Raw genomic sequence first — 18,380 nt, 5'->3', positions numbered from 1 at the left:
GCAATTAATGGAGGAATCAATTAGGATGCCACACAGGAAGACAAGGTTCCCTTAAAGCTCAAGATTAATAGGAATGGGCTATAATTCAGCAGCAATTGATGTGCAGTTGATATGCCTCAGAATTAATAAAAGTTATGTCTATTTTCATTCAATACTCTCAGCTGGACAGGACAAGCTGAATCCTACAATCTTAGAATTACAGAACAGTTTGGGTTGGACAGGACCTTTCAAGGTCATCCTGTCCAACCCCCTGCCACGGCAGGGGCATCTTCAACTAGATGAGGTTGCTCAGAGCCCCATCCAGCCTGACCAGGAATGGGACACCTACCACCACTCTGGGCAATCTGTGCCATGCCTCACCACTCATAATAAAAAAAATTCCTTCTTGTATCTGTAGTTCCAACTCATTATCTCTTTTTGTACTGCAACAGACCCTAGTAAAAGGCTTGTCCTCATCCTTCTTATAAGGCCTTCTTTAAGTATTTAAAGGTTGCAATAAGGTCTCCCAAAAGCCCAGCAGATATATGAGAACACTATCTGACAAAGGATGATTGTGAGATACTAACCTAATATGCCTGTGAATACATGTGATTCTAGGAGACTGCAGACAAATCATTTCCAGCAGCTGTGCCATTGTACAAAGCTCTCACAAGACAGCATTTAAAAGCCTGCATATAAATCTGTATGGAAATATTATGAAAAAGACATTCATATGGTACCACATGGGGATATCTAAAGTCCTGGGGGAAGAAGAAACTGCCTTCTAAGGGATGCCTCAGAGAGCTTGGCTAGATGATCCTATTTATCAAAACTGACACAAGAGCATGGTGGTGGTTTATGAAATCACACCATGGAGCCCAGTCAAGGGTGACCATGCTAGTCAGGGGCTGCAGCACATGATATATGAGAAAAGACTGAAGAAACTGGTTTTACTCAGTCTGGAGGAGAGAAGACTTAGGGGAGACTTTATTACAGCCTACAGCTGCCTGATTAAAGGATACAGAGAGAACAGAGCCGGACTGTTCTAAAGGATGCACAGCATTTTGATCAAAGGCAATAGATATTGTTGGAACATGGAAAATTCTGATTAGACCTAAAGAATTTTTTGCATTTTTTAGCCATAAATACTGTAAAATATTGGAACTGGTACCTGGAGAAATTGTGGGACATCTATCCTTGGAGGGTGTCCAATAAACCCTTTAAACAGCCCTGAGCAACCTGATCAAATTAGACCCCCTGAACAGGGGTTGAACTAGGTAAAATACAGAGAACCATTTATATTTACAACTCAAATTATTCTATGATTCTATGAAAATGCATTAAAAAGCAGAAGATACACCCCTCCCTCCCGCCCCCCACTTGTTAAACACAAAAAACAAAAACAACAACAAAAAAAAAGAGAGACAGAGACCAGAGACCATAGTTAACTTTAAGGAGCCAAATGAACATGTTTACAATCAGAAAACGTCTTGAACAGTAAGAAGAACAAAAATCTACTTACCTTTGAAATAAAATTAGATCAATTGAAAAGGAGTGGAATGAAAAGAACTGGACTAAAAATGCTTAAAGTGACACATTCCTATCTATGTCAATGCTTAGTTGTGACAATCTAAATTTCTTTTTGAAACTTAGTAGTTCTAAATCACTGTTGACATTTTATAAACTCAGAAAACCATCAAGGAATAGATACCAACTCAACAGTTCAGCTTGGTTTTTTTCCTCAGTATGAAATGCTCAAACCCCATAGTATTTGCAGCACAAGAGCAGCACTCACAGCCCCACTCTCTGGGCTGCCAGAACGAGAGTGTGAGCACCACACAGGACAAGCTGTTGTCACCCACCAGCAGTGTAAGTCAGCCTGCAGCCTCCCTCTGAGCTGCCCTCCAAAGTGGGTCCTTGCACTAAGTGAATTGGTCTGAGAAATCAGATTTTTCTACTACAGACAACAGATTAAGCTTCTGCTACTGTGTTTCTGAAGGTGTTTCTCTGCAGCCAGAGGGAAAGGCATGTCTGTGTTTTACAAAGTGAAGTGCAAGAAAGTTTTTGTTGGTTTAATCATTCTAGTTCAGCACGGAAAGCTTCACGTGTGCCTCAACTGAAAGACTAAGTTTCCAAAACAAGAGCAGTAATACCCTTTGCACATGGTGTTATGAGAAACAGCTGAAAATTACCTACAGCAGTTTGGAGAATGGAGGCTGCCGCTCCTTGGTCACTGAGAAGGTCACCAGATGCTCTTGTGAAAGCCTATTTGCCAGCCAGAACTGAGAGCTGTTGCTTTGGCTGCCTCTCAAACACAAGGCTACAAAATGCTTTCCAGAAAAGTTCAGATGGAAGAGATTACTCACAAATTGCCTTTGTCATCACTCAAGAGAAGAACTGTCTCTAGCTGGAAATATTTCAGAGATATTTATTGTATTCTGAAAATTTCATTTTATTTCTAACTTATTTACAGTTAAACATTCAGAATCATAAAATATGAAGTATAAAATATTTAACAAAATAGATGCAGTCCGTGTTGTTCAGGTGCACCATAAATATATGATGAAACAGTAAACAGCATAGGAATTTTCTGATGGTCTTCTCTGTCATTTACCAGGAAAAAGGGTATGTAGACCTGCCTCATACATTCTGGTCTGACCATTATGGCATCTTTCATTTCAGAGAGACCACCACCACTCTGGTTTCTGTGTCCTCAGTTTTCTACAGTTACTTTCACTGTCTAAAAGGCCAACACTATAAGTTCAATACATCAGATCCCCTCTGAAGTTGGTATAGTCATGTATTCAATACATTTTTTTTTAAATACAGAATTTCCTAGAAAAGAAGAATCAGGTAATTCAGTCCATATGAACAAAAGTCATTTATTATATATATATTCTCTAGTAAGTTATAATAGTCTCTTGGATTTTAAATGTCTTTTTGCTATTTTCAATGCTTAAAAATTATAATTTTAAAACATTAAATATTGTGTTATATACATTATGATTTAATTAATCATTCTAAACATGGAGCATTCTCCAAGTGAAAACTTGGATGAAACAGAAAACAATTTCATTGACATAACAGGCTTTAGAAGTTCACTTCATACAACCATAAATTTGACTATATGAAAAATAGCCAAACATCAATTTGCTCCTATATGGGACTTTTTTCTATTTGTTTTTCTGATCTTGGGGAAAGGGTTTTTTGGCTGTTGTTTCTGTATAAACTGAAGGACAGATCTAGTCATTACTTTTGTCAATGTTCAGTATTTTAACTTTTTTTAATCTCCTACCTATTTTATATAAAATAACAAAATATACAGAGAAAGCTGAGTTTGTTACATTAGTTCATACACATACAGTAAATAAAAATTTTTAATGTATGGCTTTGCAAAGGTAGATTATGAAGTGACTTTTGTATTTTATTTGTTTAAAAGCATTTTAAGAGAACGTGTTAGTGTGCTTACAATAGCGGCCATGGTATTCGGATGTCGAGCCAAGAGTTTAATGCTAGGATCACCGGAGGTCTTGCCTGACACTGCTTCTGCAGCCCTCAGAAGACAAATGTAGTTTATCACAACCTCGTCTATCTTAGCTATAATTTCCTGCTGCTGTGTTTCAGAGTTCATGACTTTAACTAAACGCATGCAGGCTTCTGTTAAGCAACAGAGTACTTGAAAGCTGGAAGTCATAGCTAAAAGCATTTCCTCAGGGCTTTTATCAGCCATGGCCATTTTCCTGCAGGCACTTCCCAACTGTCTCGATTCCAAAGATAACAGTTGTTTGTACTTAGAAAGTTTAAGGTCATATGTTTCTGGATGTAAATCTTCTCTCTTGCCCATACTTGCTCGGACCAGTGAGAGTAGCTCATTGGCATCCTTTTGTGCTGCAATAAATCCATCAGGCATTGCATATGTCTTCTCTTTCATCACGTTTATTCGTGTGATTCGTGCATCGAAGGCTACATCATTGAGATTCACATCAATTTGGCCACCTTGGGTGTCAGCACTACTCTTCTCATGCTCATTGACTGCATCACATGGGGGCTCAGCAGCTTTCAGGGACTCCAAGACTTTCTGCTCATTGTCACCGGACAACTGAGCAACTGGTTCTGTGAGCTCACACGGGGTCTGTGGTTCGAAGAGATGTGAGAGCTGATGGCTGTCTCGGTCATCTTCCTCCTCGTTGTCATCATTTCCTCTGCTGAGGAAGCAATAGCTAAAGGGGCCCCGACACCTCCAGGCGCTGCTGGTCAGCTTTCGCAAGGGCAGCGTTCGACACTGCTTGGAGTCCTTCTGACTGGTGCCTGTGCCTGAACACCTCTTACTGTCCTTCTTATCAGTGCTGACATACACACAACTCTGAGAGTAACTTTTGGACAGCTTTTTGCCCAGGGAAAATTCCACCCTTCTCTCCGGTTTGGATTCATCCTTTTGGGTGGTGTCCAGGCATTTCAAGCTGGCCGTGGCTGCCTTCTTCTCAAACAGCATCTCAGTGCCTGCAGATCTTCCAATGCTGCTGCTGCTGCTGCTGCGTCTCAGCATCTTCTTGTTCTGCGGCATCCTGAGGCTTCCTCCTATCATGTCATATGGCCATAAACTAACTGTTGCCCCACAAGCCTGATTTACTTTGGGAATGTCACAAGAGTCTTCATTTTGACTTGGCACCTTTGATTCTGATAGCATGGATGATAGCATGATGGAGTCAGCTAGAGGCTGTCTAGGAAAAGCTGTAGGCATGCCTCCTTGTCTTCCCTTTTCAGGCTCTGTGAAAGCTACACTAGGGGTAGTAGAAGAGCAGACAGAATAATTAAGCATCACCCTGATAATATTCATAGGCTGAACTTTTAAGTATCTTTTAACAGTCAGTACAAAACGTTTCCTGGTACTTCCCAATGGTCCCCATTCCTCAAAATATTCCATCAACAACTCATTACAAGTCTTTTGTATTTCACTAAAATGTCTTCTACAACCAGTCAACAAATTGTAATTTATGAATTGTTCATTTCACTAAGGCAGACTTACTCAAGAAAAGGAATAGCAAATTATGTACAAAAATCCTAAATCACCCCTAATATATGGATAGCACGTTTTCTATTAACTAATTATATGAATAATTTCAGATTAAAATACCTTCTTTAACTACACCTGAAAGAGCATGGAAAGATGGGCTCATAGAAATTTTGGTTTGGTTTTGTGGCAGTTTTTGGCAGAGAAAGATTATTTTTCATTTTAAATCTTAGTCTGTTCCACTTTTGGAATTTCATGCATTCACACACTAGTGCTACATGTGGGCTGCAATCCAAGAAGAGGGAAACATTTAAAATTCAACTGAAAGAATTTCAATGCTGTCTCCAAAAACTGCATTTTTTTATAACTTGAAAGAAACACCTACTGTCAGATTGTGAAGTAAATTCATGCTTAATAAGGTAGTGACATTTTCTTATTCTTAACATCTAGAGCTTTTTATTCATATTGGCATGTTTTTGACAACCTGCTAAAATAGCATATAAGATACCTAAGAAATTAATCAAAGGTTTTGCTCTCCTATATTAATATAACTTCTGAAGTAATTTTACAATCTAACAAGCATCTGGGACTCAACTGACTATGGATTTTGGAGAGGCTTCCAAAGAGTGGAAGAGAGGCCTCTCCATCAGTGTCCCTCCAAATATTTTAACTGCAATGAGAGGTTTTTTAAAAAGTTGATCTTTGTATGCAGATCATCAGAATATCTCAACAAATAAATTGAACCAGTAAACTGAAGGTCTAATCTCACTGTCTGTTACAGCTTGATGATGTAGTTCCAGATAAAGATAATAGAAATGTCTTACCTAGACCTCAACATGAACTTGTAGCTTTAAGAATAAACAGAAGAAACACTCTATTACTGCTGTACCTGTAGTTTCTTTTATCTTGGGGATCCGATGACATCCTTCCCTCAAAGTGCCGAAAAGTGGTTCAGCATTGATTGCTGAATGCACAACAGGCACCGTCATTCTGTGACACACGGCTTCAGGCTGCTGGTGCAGGTCCTTGTATGTCGTTCCATGGTTTGGAAGAATGGCAGCTCTTTCATCTGCTGGAACATAGGCAATGCCCTTCATTGATGGATCAGAGATGATGTGTTTACCATCAGAGGTACAAAGAGGGGATTCAACTGGGGTAGCACACGTGCTACTGCCTGTGCTGCATCCTGCATCCACTGAAGAGCACTGAGAGCTCTGCAGCGAGAAATGGCCTTCACTTTGCAGAGATGACATGCGCTTAGCCAAGTGATATTCACAAAGTCTAGCCACACCCTGCTCAGCTTCTGGAAGCTTTGAAGGATGGTCATCTGCAGATAAATCAGTGTCTTCTGCATCATTTAGGTCTTTGGCTGAAGACACGGGAGTCATATCTGACAGGAAGTTTTCACCTTGGCTAAGCCCTGAGGTGTCATCCTGATCCACCTCAGGATCCACTTCATCCTTACAGTCAGTTTCTGTTTTACCAAGGACAGGAACTCTTGGAAAAGTCTTCCCATTAACTGTTTCTGGGCTTGGCTTATCTGCTGCCCCATCATCGGCAGCGTACCATCTTTGGCGAAAGGCAGTTCTCTCCACATTGAAAGTGCTTAAGCGCTGGCTGTCTCTTGCTGAAAGAGTTCCAAATTTAGCTTTTAGATCTTCATCAGACTCTGCTTTTTTATTTCCCTGTTGCTTTTTCACAGTAGCATTGCCATCAGAGGATGCTTTTACTTCACTATCTGTCATTTTATTTTTCCTTTTACTAGTGCAAGAATATACCAAGGATCCCATGTGCAATTTGCTAAAATAATCAGTGACAGATTTTGTTTCCATGGTCTCTGGCTCCATTTCCATGTTATCGGAATGAAGAATCTGCTTTGAAGGCACAACTTTTGACTGTAGCTCTGCAGCCTGACCACCAGCCAAAGGCTGTGAGGGCTTCATACCTGGCCCTCCAGCCTGATTCTTAGCAATGGGAAATTCAGTCTGCTCTTCCACAAGTGGTTGGTAGCCTTCACTTGTGGTCAAAAACATACGTGCAGTGTTTTCCGACTGTTTCTGTGCTGTGGCTAGTTCAGAGCTTTCAGTCATTTCAGAGGAATTTGTTTCATTGCCAGAATCTGAAGATGACTCAGGGCTATATGCTCGCAGGATAGCTACACCTGCAAGCCACAAAAAATAAGAGTCAATTAAATGACAGCAGCTGAGGCACCTGGATAAGCGACAAGCAAAAGGGGGTGTATTAGAGACAAAAATATTCTTTGTAAGAATACTCTGACTTTATTGCACAGTTCCCGAGACAGGTAGTTTAATAACAGTGGTGGCTCCATTAAATATGAAATATGATGTATGAAAAATGATGGCAAAAAAATAAAAGGAAAACTAAAAAAAAACCAAACCAACCCTCATGAAATGGAGTACTTCCAAAGCTAAATGGATGAGATGGAATGATTCTCAATGAATAAATGTAACTATGGTGAAAGAACCTGAATTGTCATTCGTCTGCTCTTCCTCTGAAGCAGCCAAAGCTTCTAGTGCTTGAAGAGTAGAGACTACAGCATCATCTAGCCCCTTCTCACACTTCCCCTCTGTATTAGTAGGGACAGCATCAATAAGCGACACTGGAATGTCATCATTGCCTAGGTTACTGTCTTGCTCCTTGTTGTCTCTAGGCTGTGTCACTTGATTCTGAGAGTCTTCCTCATCAGAACTGTCCCTGAAACCAGGTGGAGGAGCAGCAATGGCCATGTTTAAGGTATGCAAAAGGAAATCATCTTCATTGTCATCACCTTCCGGAGGTGGAAGTGAAGTCAAATCAATAATGTCATCACTAGAACCAGAAAGGCTGAGAAGAGGAGGCCTATTGATTTCTCCTACCATAATATCTTCTTCACAGCTTACTTCATCTTCATCTTCAGCATCATCTGTGTTTTCTGCATAACAGATATCATGCAGCAAAGGCTCTTCTATCCCTTCTGCAGCTCCAAATATTTTACCATCACTTATAGTTGCGTAAACAGAGTTTGTAGCAAACTGAATGCTTTCAGCATCTGGTGACAACTCCAGGCCTTTAATATCATTGGCATTACTAAGATAAATGGCTCTTTGTTTTTCTAATACTTCTGGACTTTCATCCAAAAGCCTTTCATAGCCAAGAGTCTGGGGACTGATACCATCCAAGTTGGGATCTCCAAATATAAAGGAAACTTTTGCTCCCCTAGGAGAATCCTGTGCTTTCTTGCTAGGTTCCAAACCTGAGAGTGACAGCAGTGAAGGCTGGTTAAAATTTCTGGTTTCTTCTGTTTCAGCAGGGTCACTTTGCTTGGCCAGATGCTGATCAAATCCACCTGAATTATAAGTATTTTCTATGTACAGATGTCTGTGTTCTTTTGGACATAACAGACTTTCGGAAACATCTATAGTCTTCTGCATTGGATCAGCAAAGGACATTTGAGCCTCCTGATCTCCTTCGGCCAGGAAAGTGGTAGTTTTTGGTATACAGTTCCACTCAGAAGCAAGGATATTATGCTTCCCTCTATTTTCAGGTCCTATAGCATGGTGAAATAAAATCAACATTGTGAAATCAAAGAACAAAGTCAAGTAATTTGTAAACAATAATTTGTTGATGCTAAGTATTAAACACTCTGAATAAGATAGCTGAGCCATCAAATACTTCACAAAAGTGTTTTCAAATTCACCTCTGTTCTAAGTTAAATATCTGTTGACTTAATGACCTAAAGTTTAACTGGTCCTTCTGTACTCTAAAACAAATCTAAACCTCAGCTAGGTACAAACGCTGTTCCAGGCATAGTAACACAAAAGCAGCTGGTTTCTACAAAACCATATGTATTCTGACAAAAGATATATGCATATAAAATAATAACACTCACAGGAAGAATGCATCTGTGTACTAGAGTATGAAGAAAATTCGAAACATGGTTTATTTTACCATGGAGATGCTATCATAAGCTGAGTATTGGAACACTATAAAGCTGAATTGAATACTGTGGTGCTAGGTCTGAGCCAGCAATCAGATGTCATTTGACACAGCTTTCTATTTATCTGGAGGTGCTCTGGCTTAAGTTGACTTCTGCTTTATACACTGGACCATGGGTAACATACTGTGAGATAAATACCTGTTTCTCGGCTCCCTGCATTTTTCTTGTTGGCCATGTTAAATATTGAACGCCTTGAGTCAACCAGCAGTCTGTAGTATCCAGCTGTTAGGCAAGCAAGATTCATTGCATCTGATGACTCCATCAGAAGAGTAATAGGCTAAGAAGAATACAATCAAGTTAAGGCTATTCCTCCTCAGTTTGTTTGCCTGTTGACAATACTATTACATTGGAGCAAAAGTAATTACATCACAAACACCACATGGAAAAATACACGTGAGAATTTATTCTCCTCACTATCAATATCAAACAGTATAAAATGTTTAGTCAAGATTGGAGTTGTAGTAAGGAAGAAGTCCAACTAGACATGTTAACAACTGATTACTCTCTTTCTGAATGAAGCTAACTATTGTAAGACTCTTGCTCCATCTTTTTCTTGCACAGATATCTTACTCTGGTAAAAGCACTATTTAATGTTACTCTGAATATGCCAGAGGTGAAGAACCTGGTACAGTAGGTGCTGGAGTCTTGCAGTTGTATGAGAATCTGCTGCTTCCCTGAAAATGTCGTGCACTAAGTATATGCAAAGAAGCATGACAGGGGAAGCAAACAGTCAGGGAAAGTTGAGGTTCATAAAATAAAGCAGTCAGGTTCAAGCTATCATTACACTGCAAGACAGGGTGGCCTGGTGTTACTGAAAAGTGGTGAAAAAATAAGCAGATAAGCAGAGGCAAAGAGATTGGAGAAAGATCACCAGAAGTGTGACCAGCAAAGACAACTAACATAAAACACTAAAAAAAAAGACAGCCCTAACAAAAAGTGAGACCTCAGAGCTTTGAAAAACTGTGGCTGCCAGGTTAGCAAGCACTGAACCCAAAACATCCATGTGAAACATACTTTAATTCATTTTCTTTTAATTCAATTTTCATTTTCTTTCACTTTTCTTTATGTATACATTTTCTTGCCTAAAAAAATTCTTCAAGTCTCTATAGCTTTTAATACCAAAAACTGTTCTCCTCAAATGTAATTTAATAAGGTGGTTAGCCTCTACAACTCCAAGACAGGAAATAAAAATGAAGCCCTCACCATGATGCATAGATAGAAATTAGGCCACAGACAACCCATCTTATCACTCACAGTTTGTAGTGACTCATAGTATGTGGACATTTGTGACAATTTATCATAATTTAGCATGCAGAGCCCACTGTCACAAGACAGATGCAAGGACCTATATCATTCATTCCAGGAGAAGTATCACATGTAGGCTCTCCAACCTACTCAATCCCTTACTAGTAAAAAGACAACTGATTCTGATGGAAGCTGCGGCCAAAACATAACTGATCACAGCTTACTACCCAACCCAAAATAGGTTTGATGAGTTTTTAAAAGCTTATGCTACAGCACCTTAGGCCACAATGTTCCAGGTGCCGTGAATGTTGTATAAATTGTTTTCACCAACTTGGAAAAATATATTAAGGCTTTTTTATTTTAACCTATTTTTGCTGCAGCTTGAGCTTCTATTCAGTACATGCTTCTTTCAGGGTATTCAAATATAGCTATTATAGTTACTATAAATTATTTCAAATATAGCTATTATAGTTACTATAAATTATTAAACCAACAGTGGATTAATTAATCTCTTCTTTTGAGCAACTACTAAAAATGGACATTTGAAATGCTACATTAACCTCAAATTTTCTGCAGTGATTGGCAGAAATTGATGAACTCTGCAGAACTCTCAGATTTCTAAAAACAATTCTGTGAAGTACTGCTACTCTGCTGAAAAGTTCTGGGACAGCTAAACTTTTATTGCCTGCTTCTGCCAAGTGAAACGTTCTTGAGAACATATTTAAAGAAACAAAAATAAAATAAAAATCTGAACTGTCTGTTCATTAAGAAAATAATATCATATATAACATATACTCGTACATTCAGAAGCTGGAAATATGAACCTGCTACTTGAGGGTAAATGAAAGGATGAAAACATCATTGAGAATACCTACCAGTGTGTGTCTGCATCTCCTTTACAGGACATGGTCATAACCCCTACTTGTGCCCCACAGAGAGGCATCTTTTTGTCAAATTCCACCCAGAGCCTCCCAGATTTTTATTTTTTAGTCAGTCTCTCTGGTTTAAGATCACATATGTTGAAGTGTAAGGAGATGAGGATATGCACAATTAGCAATAAGACAGTAACTGTATTATAATATATAACAAAACTGTATTATAACAACATAATACCATGGTAATACATAACACTATGGCATACTGTGCTGCATATTAATATGGGCAGATGGGAAGGATTTAATTTCTATATTACTTTCCCCATCTGTAAAAAGGTGATAATAGCTTTCTTGCAAGAGGGCTATGAGTTTAGCACAGTAATGCAGGCAAAGCAGCCTGAGATCCTCAGGTGTTACCATTGCTAAGTAAGGTGAAAGAGATGCTATGTTCACCAACCTGTACATTTCTCTTAAATTGTTGTCAAAGAGCCTTTAAAGATTACTTTACAACAATGTTTTTTTCATTACCTTAAATACAGAGAAACTGTTCCAGGTCAATACACCTAAAGCATTCAAAGCAAAAGCCTAGTAAAATATTCCTCACGTGTGCTTTTTGTGTATAGCTGGGTAAGCAAAAAGAAGTGTTAGGTTCTATTTATTTTAATCAAATATTTCAGTTTCAAATACAATGAGAACTCCGCCTTCAATCTCTGGTTTTTCAGATTAATGCCCCAGAAAGTCTATGAAGCCTTTCACTTCAAAGCCAAATGGAAACCACAGTGAAAACAACCAGGACAGCATAACATACAGAACTCCACTGATTTTGCCATTAGATGCCACACAGATGCAGAGGGTTAAGCGATATTTAAAAGAAATTAAATGACTATAGGTAGATGATGAGCATCTGTGAATACCAAACTGGAATGATAAAGGTTAAGAAAAAAAAACATTAATTCTTACAGTTTTTTTTAATTGTCAGTTGTTATGTGGTCACTTGCAGTAAACTTTGTGGATATAACACTGGATTACAGGGGACACTGGTCCAATGCAGCTGGCAAATCTTTACTGGTAACAATACTGTATATTACACTAGAAGGAGCTTCAAAAGGTAATTTTCATCACCACCTCTTCTTACCATGGAAATCCATGAAGACAATAACAAAGCAAGTTTCTGAGGGTCAGCTGAGAGAAAAATCAAAATATGCAAGTGCTGGAAAACACCAGCCTAGTACACTGTAAGGCCAACCTGTAGTATAAATGTACTGTGACCACAAAAAAAGAGCTGAAAATGTACTCTCAGAGTACTATTGGCATGAAAATGTTCAGAATAGCATAGCTTAATCTAATACTCAAGGAGAAAAGCATTATTAAAAGATGCTATATCAACACAAATCAATAACAAACTTACTTTTACATCTAAGACATGCAGCTCAACTCTAACACTGCTTTCATCTTCTGTAAACATCTCAATTCTGTTCACGTGGCTGAAGTCTGCCAGGAGAGCCACAAGGTTTGTTTTGGTGTTTATCACATGGCTGATTCCGTACCGTGGCCCTACTAACAGGGTCACTTCTGAACGCTTTTCTCCCTGCTTTAGCAGAAAAAGAAAGAAAACACAAGTAAAAAACATGATAGGTACTGCATTGTGACAGAAATCACCACTCCTTTCAGTTACACAGAGTTACATTTGCATGGCATTTCTGCATTAAAGATTACTATGTTTTTACTAGATAGATACGATACACAAGAGCATACTTGATTCATAATTTTAAAAAAAAGTAAAGAAATGTCTTGCTGTATGTTGATTGCACTCTAGATTTTAGGTGGATAGTTAGATGGACAGACGATGGATGGACTCTGCTTCTGTTAAAAGAAAAACTTGGTCATTAAGATTTTTCCAGACTAACAATTTTATCATTCAATAGATAATTGGATGGTGTTATTTGCTAAGAAAGTGCTATCTATCTCCAAATTCTCAATATAATTTGTATTATGACAAATATATTATTTTCAAGATTAAAAGAAGCAAAAAGTGATTTGGTTAAACTAAAAATTATTTTAAGCATATGAATAGAACCTAAACTTCTAAAGAAAATTATATGATCCGGCTTTTGAAAAAAAAAGGCATTAGATAAAAAAAATCAAGAGAAGAGACTATTTTAAGAGAAATGTTACCACTAGTGTTGCCTTGAAGACACGCCCTCCATATAAACGTAGATCACTGAGGAACTTTAGATAATGCACCTTGGCCTGCAGAGCAGAGAGCTGAGAAAGGAGAAACAGGGGTAAGAGGTAGTTGTGGAAATCATCACATTAGAAAATTCTGAAAGAAAATGTATTTGTGTAATATAAAGAGAATGGTCTGCAATAACAGCTCTTTGGAGCCTGAAACTAAATCTTGAGATGCTTGAGCTTCAGATGAGGTGAAACAGTTTCATTCTTAAAATTAATATCTTGCTCGTTTAGTTAAAATGCACTGAGGACTTGGGAATGGGCAGATCAGAGCATTTCAAGAACATCCTAACTGCTTTAATGAAGGGAAAATGTTAAAGTACTCAGATTAAACATCTGTTCACTGAGAGATTTCAAGCAGCTTTCCATTCATAAACTCCATCAGTTCTTAAATGTTTATGTACCTATACAGAGAAAGAGAACAGAGAATTTGCATTTGTCAGCTACATATTTTACATTTTGCTAGGTACTTGTGGTGTTGGGCATATTATTCCACCTTGTTATTACATTTCTTACTTTCTAAAATAACACTCCCCTATATTTAGTAGGCAATAAATCAGAAAGCTAAATACGGCACATGAATACATATGATCATGTTATATAATAGATGTCAGAATTTGTCTTTTTTTTTCCTCTGAGCTTAAACTGCCTACTTAAAAAAGAAAACTTGGAAATATTTTATGAGACAGAAGGGAAACAAGAAACAGTTCATTTCAGAAGTCTGAATCCAAACCTTACACTTCCCGTGTGTAAATCCTTGCATCTGGACGTTTAGAAGATAATATAAAACAGTCTCAAATCAGTTGCTAGTTTCATTCCAGTCACTGGATTTCTAATTCAAAATCTTATTTAATCTTGAACAGAATTTAGGGGCCCCAATCCTAAATTTTTTCTAGACAACAAGGAGGAAATGGATCCAAAGCAGAGCAACCAGCGGTAATGCTTTGCCCTTTGCTGTACCAGGTGTTCCCTTGGTGCAGAAATACACAAGGGTTGTAAAAAAACAGGAGAATCCTGAGAATGATGAACTTCTCTTCATGTGAAGGAAGAGAAGAGCCCCAGAAAGAAATCAGTTAGTTCCTGTGGTGGTACCTACAAGTGAGACAGGAGGTGATCAAGAGCTTGGATGCTTTCCTTCTCAGACCTACCTGCTAAGAAGGCAGGTTGGCTAACATGCATTTCCAAAGCTCAAATCAAAAGGAATGAAGCAAACCCAACAAAGTCTGCTTGGTGCAGGAAGGGACTGTTGCAATACCTCTTCTAACCAAGAACTGATATTGGTATGCCACTGTAAGGCATATCTCACACCGGAAGGGCCAGCAGCAGTGATGGCTTCCAAAATAAATCCAAATTTATACTACCAAGATAAATAATAAGCAATTGGCATAATTTAGCTTTAGTTTCAGAAGTATAGGAGACATGCACTGCTTCAGCCTTTCTTTGTGAGGTCAGACACACAGAGCTATGTTCACACTCACGATGTGTTCTGAAACCTCCAAGCAGGATTTCTGCTGATGACAATGAGCCTTAGCTCATGCACCAGCTGTTTTGAGGTTTTTTAGTTTACAAACAAAGTGTCATGAAGCAGGATTCAGCTCATTTTATGTCTCAACTAGTCACTCTCAGGTTCTTTTTATAGTCCATGAAGGGACATAAGCATTTCTAGGGCACAAGCAATCTGACCTATTTCTGTCCCGAATGTGGGATGGGATGAATCGCTCCCTGGAAGTGCCAATTTCTCTCCATTGACTACACATGAGAAGATGACCTGCACTAAGAAACCACATTTTGGTGTCTAAAAGCAGTCTCAGCTGCATGCATGTAACAAAGGCATTTCTCAGAGACATTGTCTTATCCATGTTTTTTCCAGCTGAAGTGAAAGCTTAGTGCTAAGAAAAGTATTTTACAGCAGCAAGGAGGTTCATTTACTGCAAGGACCATCATCTATCCAGTTAGATCTTGGCCAGCGAAAAGTCTTTCTCTACAGTGTAACAGAAAACAATCTGAAAAACAGCATTTAGGTCAGATGAGAGCATCAGAGAGAGAACAAAAACTTTCCTAGCAAATCTGCCATTGATAGAAAGCGCTAAGCTAATGAAAAAAATATATATGCTTATCATACATGAGGTACTAATAACCAGTTATCTGTCATTCTCAAGATAAGAAGATAGTTTAGGTGGGATATAATTAATTATTTTTAATAGTTTTTGGCTATGTTGCACCAGCACCTGAAGTTAAATCTGAAAATAAAGTGGCTAGGTGTTTCTCCAAAATATTAGCTTTAAAGGTGTCCCATGCATGCCATAATTTTGTTCTTTAAAACATATTTTCCATTAAGATGCAAATGTAGTACCTTTTTGCCTGGAGGAACTAGGTTTTGATTTGCTTTGACAAGGTGGGAAAGTGCTTTCTTTATGTTCTTTTCTTTCATGCTTTGCAGCACAGCAGATGGAAGAAAAGTCTCTAATCCCCATTCTTTTCTGCAATAAAAGGCATATATTTAATTTCACATTCCTGTGATGATTATTTATCTAAAGACTGGTGACTACGATGCCAAGTGAATGATTACCTGAAAACAGAAGGAGAGTTGATCAAGTCCAGAATTTTGCAATAACATGTTATTTATTAAATTTAAACATTTTATTTTTTATGAGAAAGGTATTTTAAAATGATAAATAATCTCTCTTCTACCCCTTCCATCTCTTCATTCATGCCATTCAGAAAAGAATATTTAAGTTTCATATGTAAAGTCTATGTTAGACACTACTTAATTACATTGGCAAGTATGATTACAGAATTAAAATAGCAGATAATTTACCAATGCAATGTCAGATTTAATTTTATTTTATGGGTTTCTTTTAGAACATGGAAACAAAGCCATTTTCTTGTCACCTTTATGTTTGGGGGTTGGGGGGGAGGTCTGGTTCCTCCTCAAATGCAACCAGTTTGCCTCCATTTACCAAATTATTTTTCTGCTGGAAGCACCCCTTTTGACAGAAGACTGACTCTTCACTCGTCACTATATTTGCAGATTCATTAATAGGATAGAATATAACATTGCCTTCAATATGATGGATAAACTGTTCAAGACTGAGTGTGTAACAGTTATTATTTCCATTCTGCAAGCAAACTCAGCAACAGCAACAAAAGTTTTAGGGCTTGGGGTTTTTATTTAGTTGCGGGGTTTTGGGTTTTTTTCAATCTAAACTGATATACACACATTTGCACTTTCCAATGTTTATTTTTCATTTTAGTTGTATATATTTATATATGTAGTTTTATATATATATATATACACATAGAGCCTAACATAGGACAGGTGCCTACTGGAGTACATCTGCATTTAAGAAATATTACAAACCCCAATCTGTGACCTACTGTACTCTGAACTGAATCTTACTATAATAATCTTTACTAAAACCGTAGGATTCAGACCATATAAACTTAGATCTTAAATCACTGAAAGCAAGTGAGCTAATCATATTTACATTTATAGTCTATTTCACATGCCCAAACAGATGATCAAAAGGTAAAACAGACTCAAAGGACAAAAGGTACCACTCTTAACACACCTGAATTAATTTCAATGACAAAGATTAAATCTAAACTGGTGCATGCGTACAGACATACTAAAGAAACAACCTTAAATAATCTACAAGTTACTCCTAAACTTTCACTTTTAAAGAAGACACAGCATTCTCAACTTACTCTATGTACTTGAGGGAGATTTTCTGAGTTTGCTTGGTGGTCACAGTTGCAATATACATTTGTAATGCTGCCAGCCGCAGGGCGATGTCATATTTCAGTTCTGGTCCAAATCTTTCCTGGACCACATCATTACAGCTCTGCCAAAGAACCAGTAGAGGGAGCATCATGTTAAAAAACCTTGCACTAAAAATAAATTACTGTTATTTTCTTTTATTTCACCCCCCCCCGTTTGGTTTTTTGTTTGTTTGTTTTGTTTGTTTGTTTGTTTGTTGTTTTTTAATTAACACTTCATGAAAAGTAACCCCTAACTCAGAAGCAGGACTCTGTTTTTGCTTTCAGAGTTGTCAGGTATTTATGATATGGGCACTAATGAAGAATGCCAGTACTTCTGCCAAAGAGCAAAAGGCATGATTATTTTCACCTAAGCTCTCTTCAGCCTTCCTGGAGAGAAGACTAATCCTCCATCACAGAGTGCTTGGTGGGTATCAGTATATCTAGATTCAGAATAGCAGGATTCCACCTGATGAGATACTCAGGAGAACCACCTTGCTTGTACATCAGTTCTCCCATCCCCTTTACTGGAAGAACCTTTTCAGACATCATTTCTGTTTGATATTACAGTACCATAAATAAGTATTAACAATTAATTCAGCTTCACTCTTCTCTAAAGCCAAATATATTTTGGAAAGATATCAAAGCATTACTACTTGGAGAGACTTATGAAGAAAGGGGACTTTGCAGATGATAGAGATTTGCACATTCCCCAAGTGCATTCATCAGCTTTATGCAGCAGTAATAAAAGCCAGAATTCACTGCAATAATGCTTTTTTTTTTTTGTGAAGATGTAAATTTATATATAGAGTAAGTATATTATTTTATTCTCCTTTACACTAGCAATGGCTGTGCTTTCACTTACCTGTACATAGAGATATTCAAAAGCAACTGGATCTCTTCTTAAAAGATCAATGGGATCCTTTGGGACAAAGCTAATCCTGAAAAGACACCTCATCTTATGCGAGCTTGGCCTTTGGGTCACCTAGGACAGTGCAACAATAATATTAGATCTTGGCAACCCTGGTAGGGCAACAGGGTCTATAGCCTTGGGCAATGTTACCCTGCTCCAGAGCCCTGTGGTAGCAGGAAAAATCATTCTGCCAAAAAAAAGAGCTTTGCCATGGGCAATTTATTAATTCTTCACCTAAGCACATTGTATATATAATCTTGGGGAAGGACTTTTAGACTCATACAGGCATAACTGCCTGATACAACTCATCCTCAAAGCAACAGCATTCACTCAAAACCAGGGTGAAACAGATAAAAGACTTTAACAAAA

General features: G+C 38.0%; 1 protein-coding gene across 1 annotated transcript in view; it reads right to left on the bottom strand.

Moving 5' to 3' along the window:
* Nucleotides 1-2,406: 2,406 nt before the first annotated feature.
* Nucleotides 2,407-18,380, bottom strand: part of FRMPD4 (FERM and PDZ domain containing 4) — a gene marked incomplete at its 5' end in the record, with an annotated part of 107,951 nt that continues 91,977 nt past the window's right edge. Inside the window, 9 exons of the mRNA XM_005429713.1 lie at nt 2,407-4,755; nt 5,880-7,151; nt 7,476-8,537; nt 9,126-9,264; nt 12,516-12,698; nt 13,283-13,372; nt 15,693-15,819; nt 17,048-17,184; nt 17,964-18,083. Coding sequence (XP_005429770.1) covers nt 3,404-4,755; nt 5,880-7,151; nt 7,476-8,537; nt 9,126-9,264; nt 12,516-12,698; nt 13,283-13,372; nt 15,693-15,819; nt 17,048-17,184; nt 17,964-18,083 — 4,482 coding nt within the window. The remainder of the gene's footprint in view (nt 4,756-5,879; nt 7,152-7,475; nt 8,538-9,125; nt 9,265-12,515; nt 12,699-13,282; nt 13,373-15,692; nt 15,820-17,047; nt 17,185-17,963; nt 18,084-18,380) is intronic.

The sequence above is a fragment of the Geospiza fortis genome, unplaced genomic scaffold (genome assembly GCF_000277835.1).
Source record: "Geospiza fortis unplaced genomic scaffold, GeoFor_1.0 scaffold1772, whole genome shotgun sequence".
Lineage (NCBI taxonomy): Eukaryota > Metazoa > Chordata > Aves > Passeriformes > Thraupidae > Geospiza > Geospiza fortis.
The sequence above is the reverse complement of the archived record's forward strand: the minus strand, read 5'-3'. Positions and strand labels throughout refer to the sequence as shown.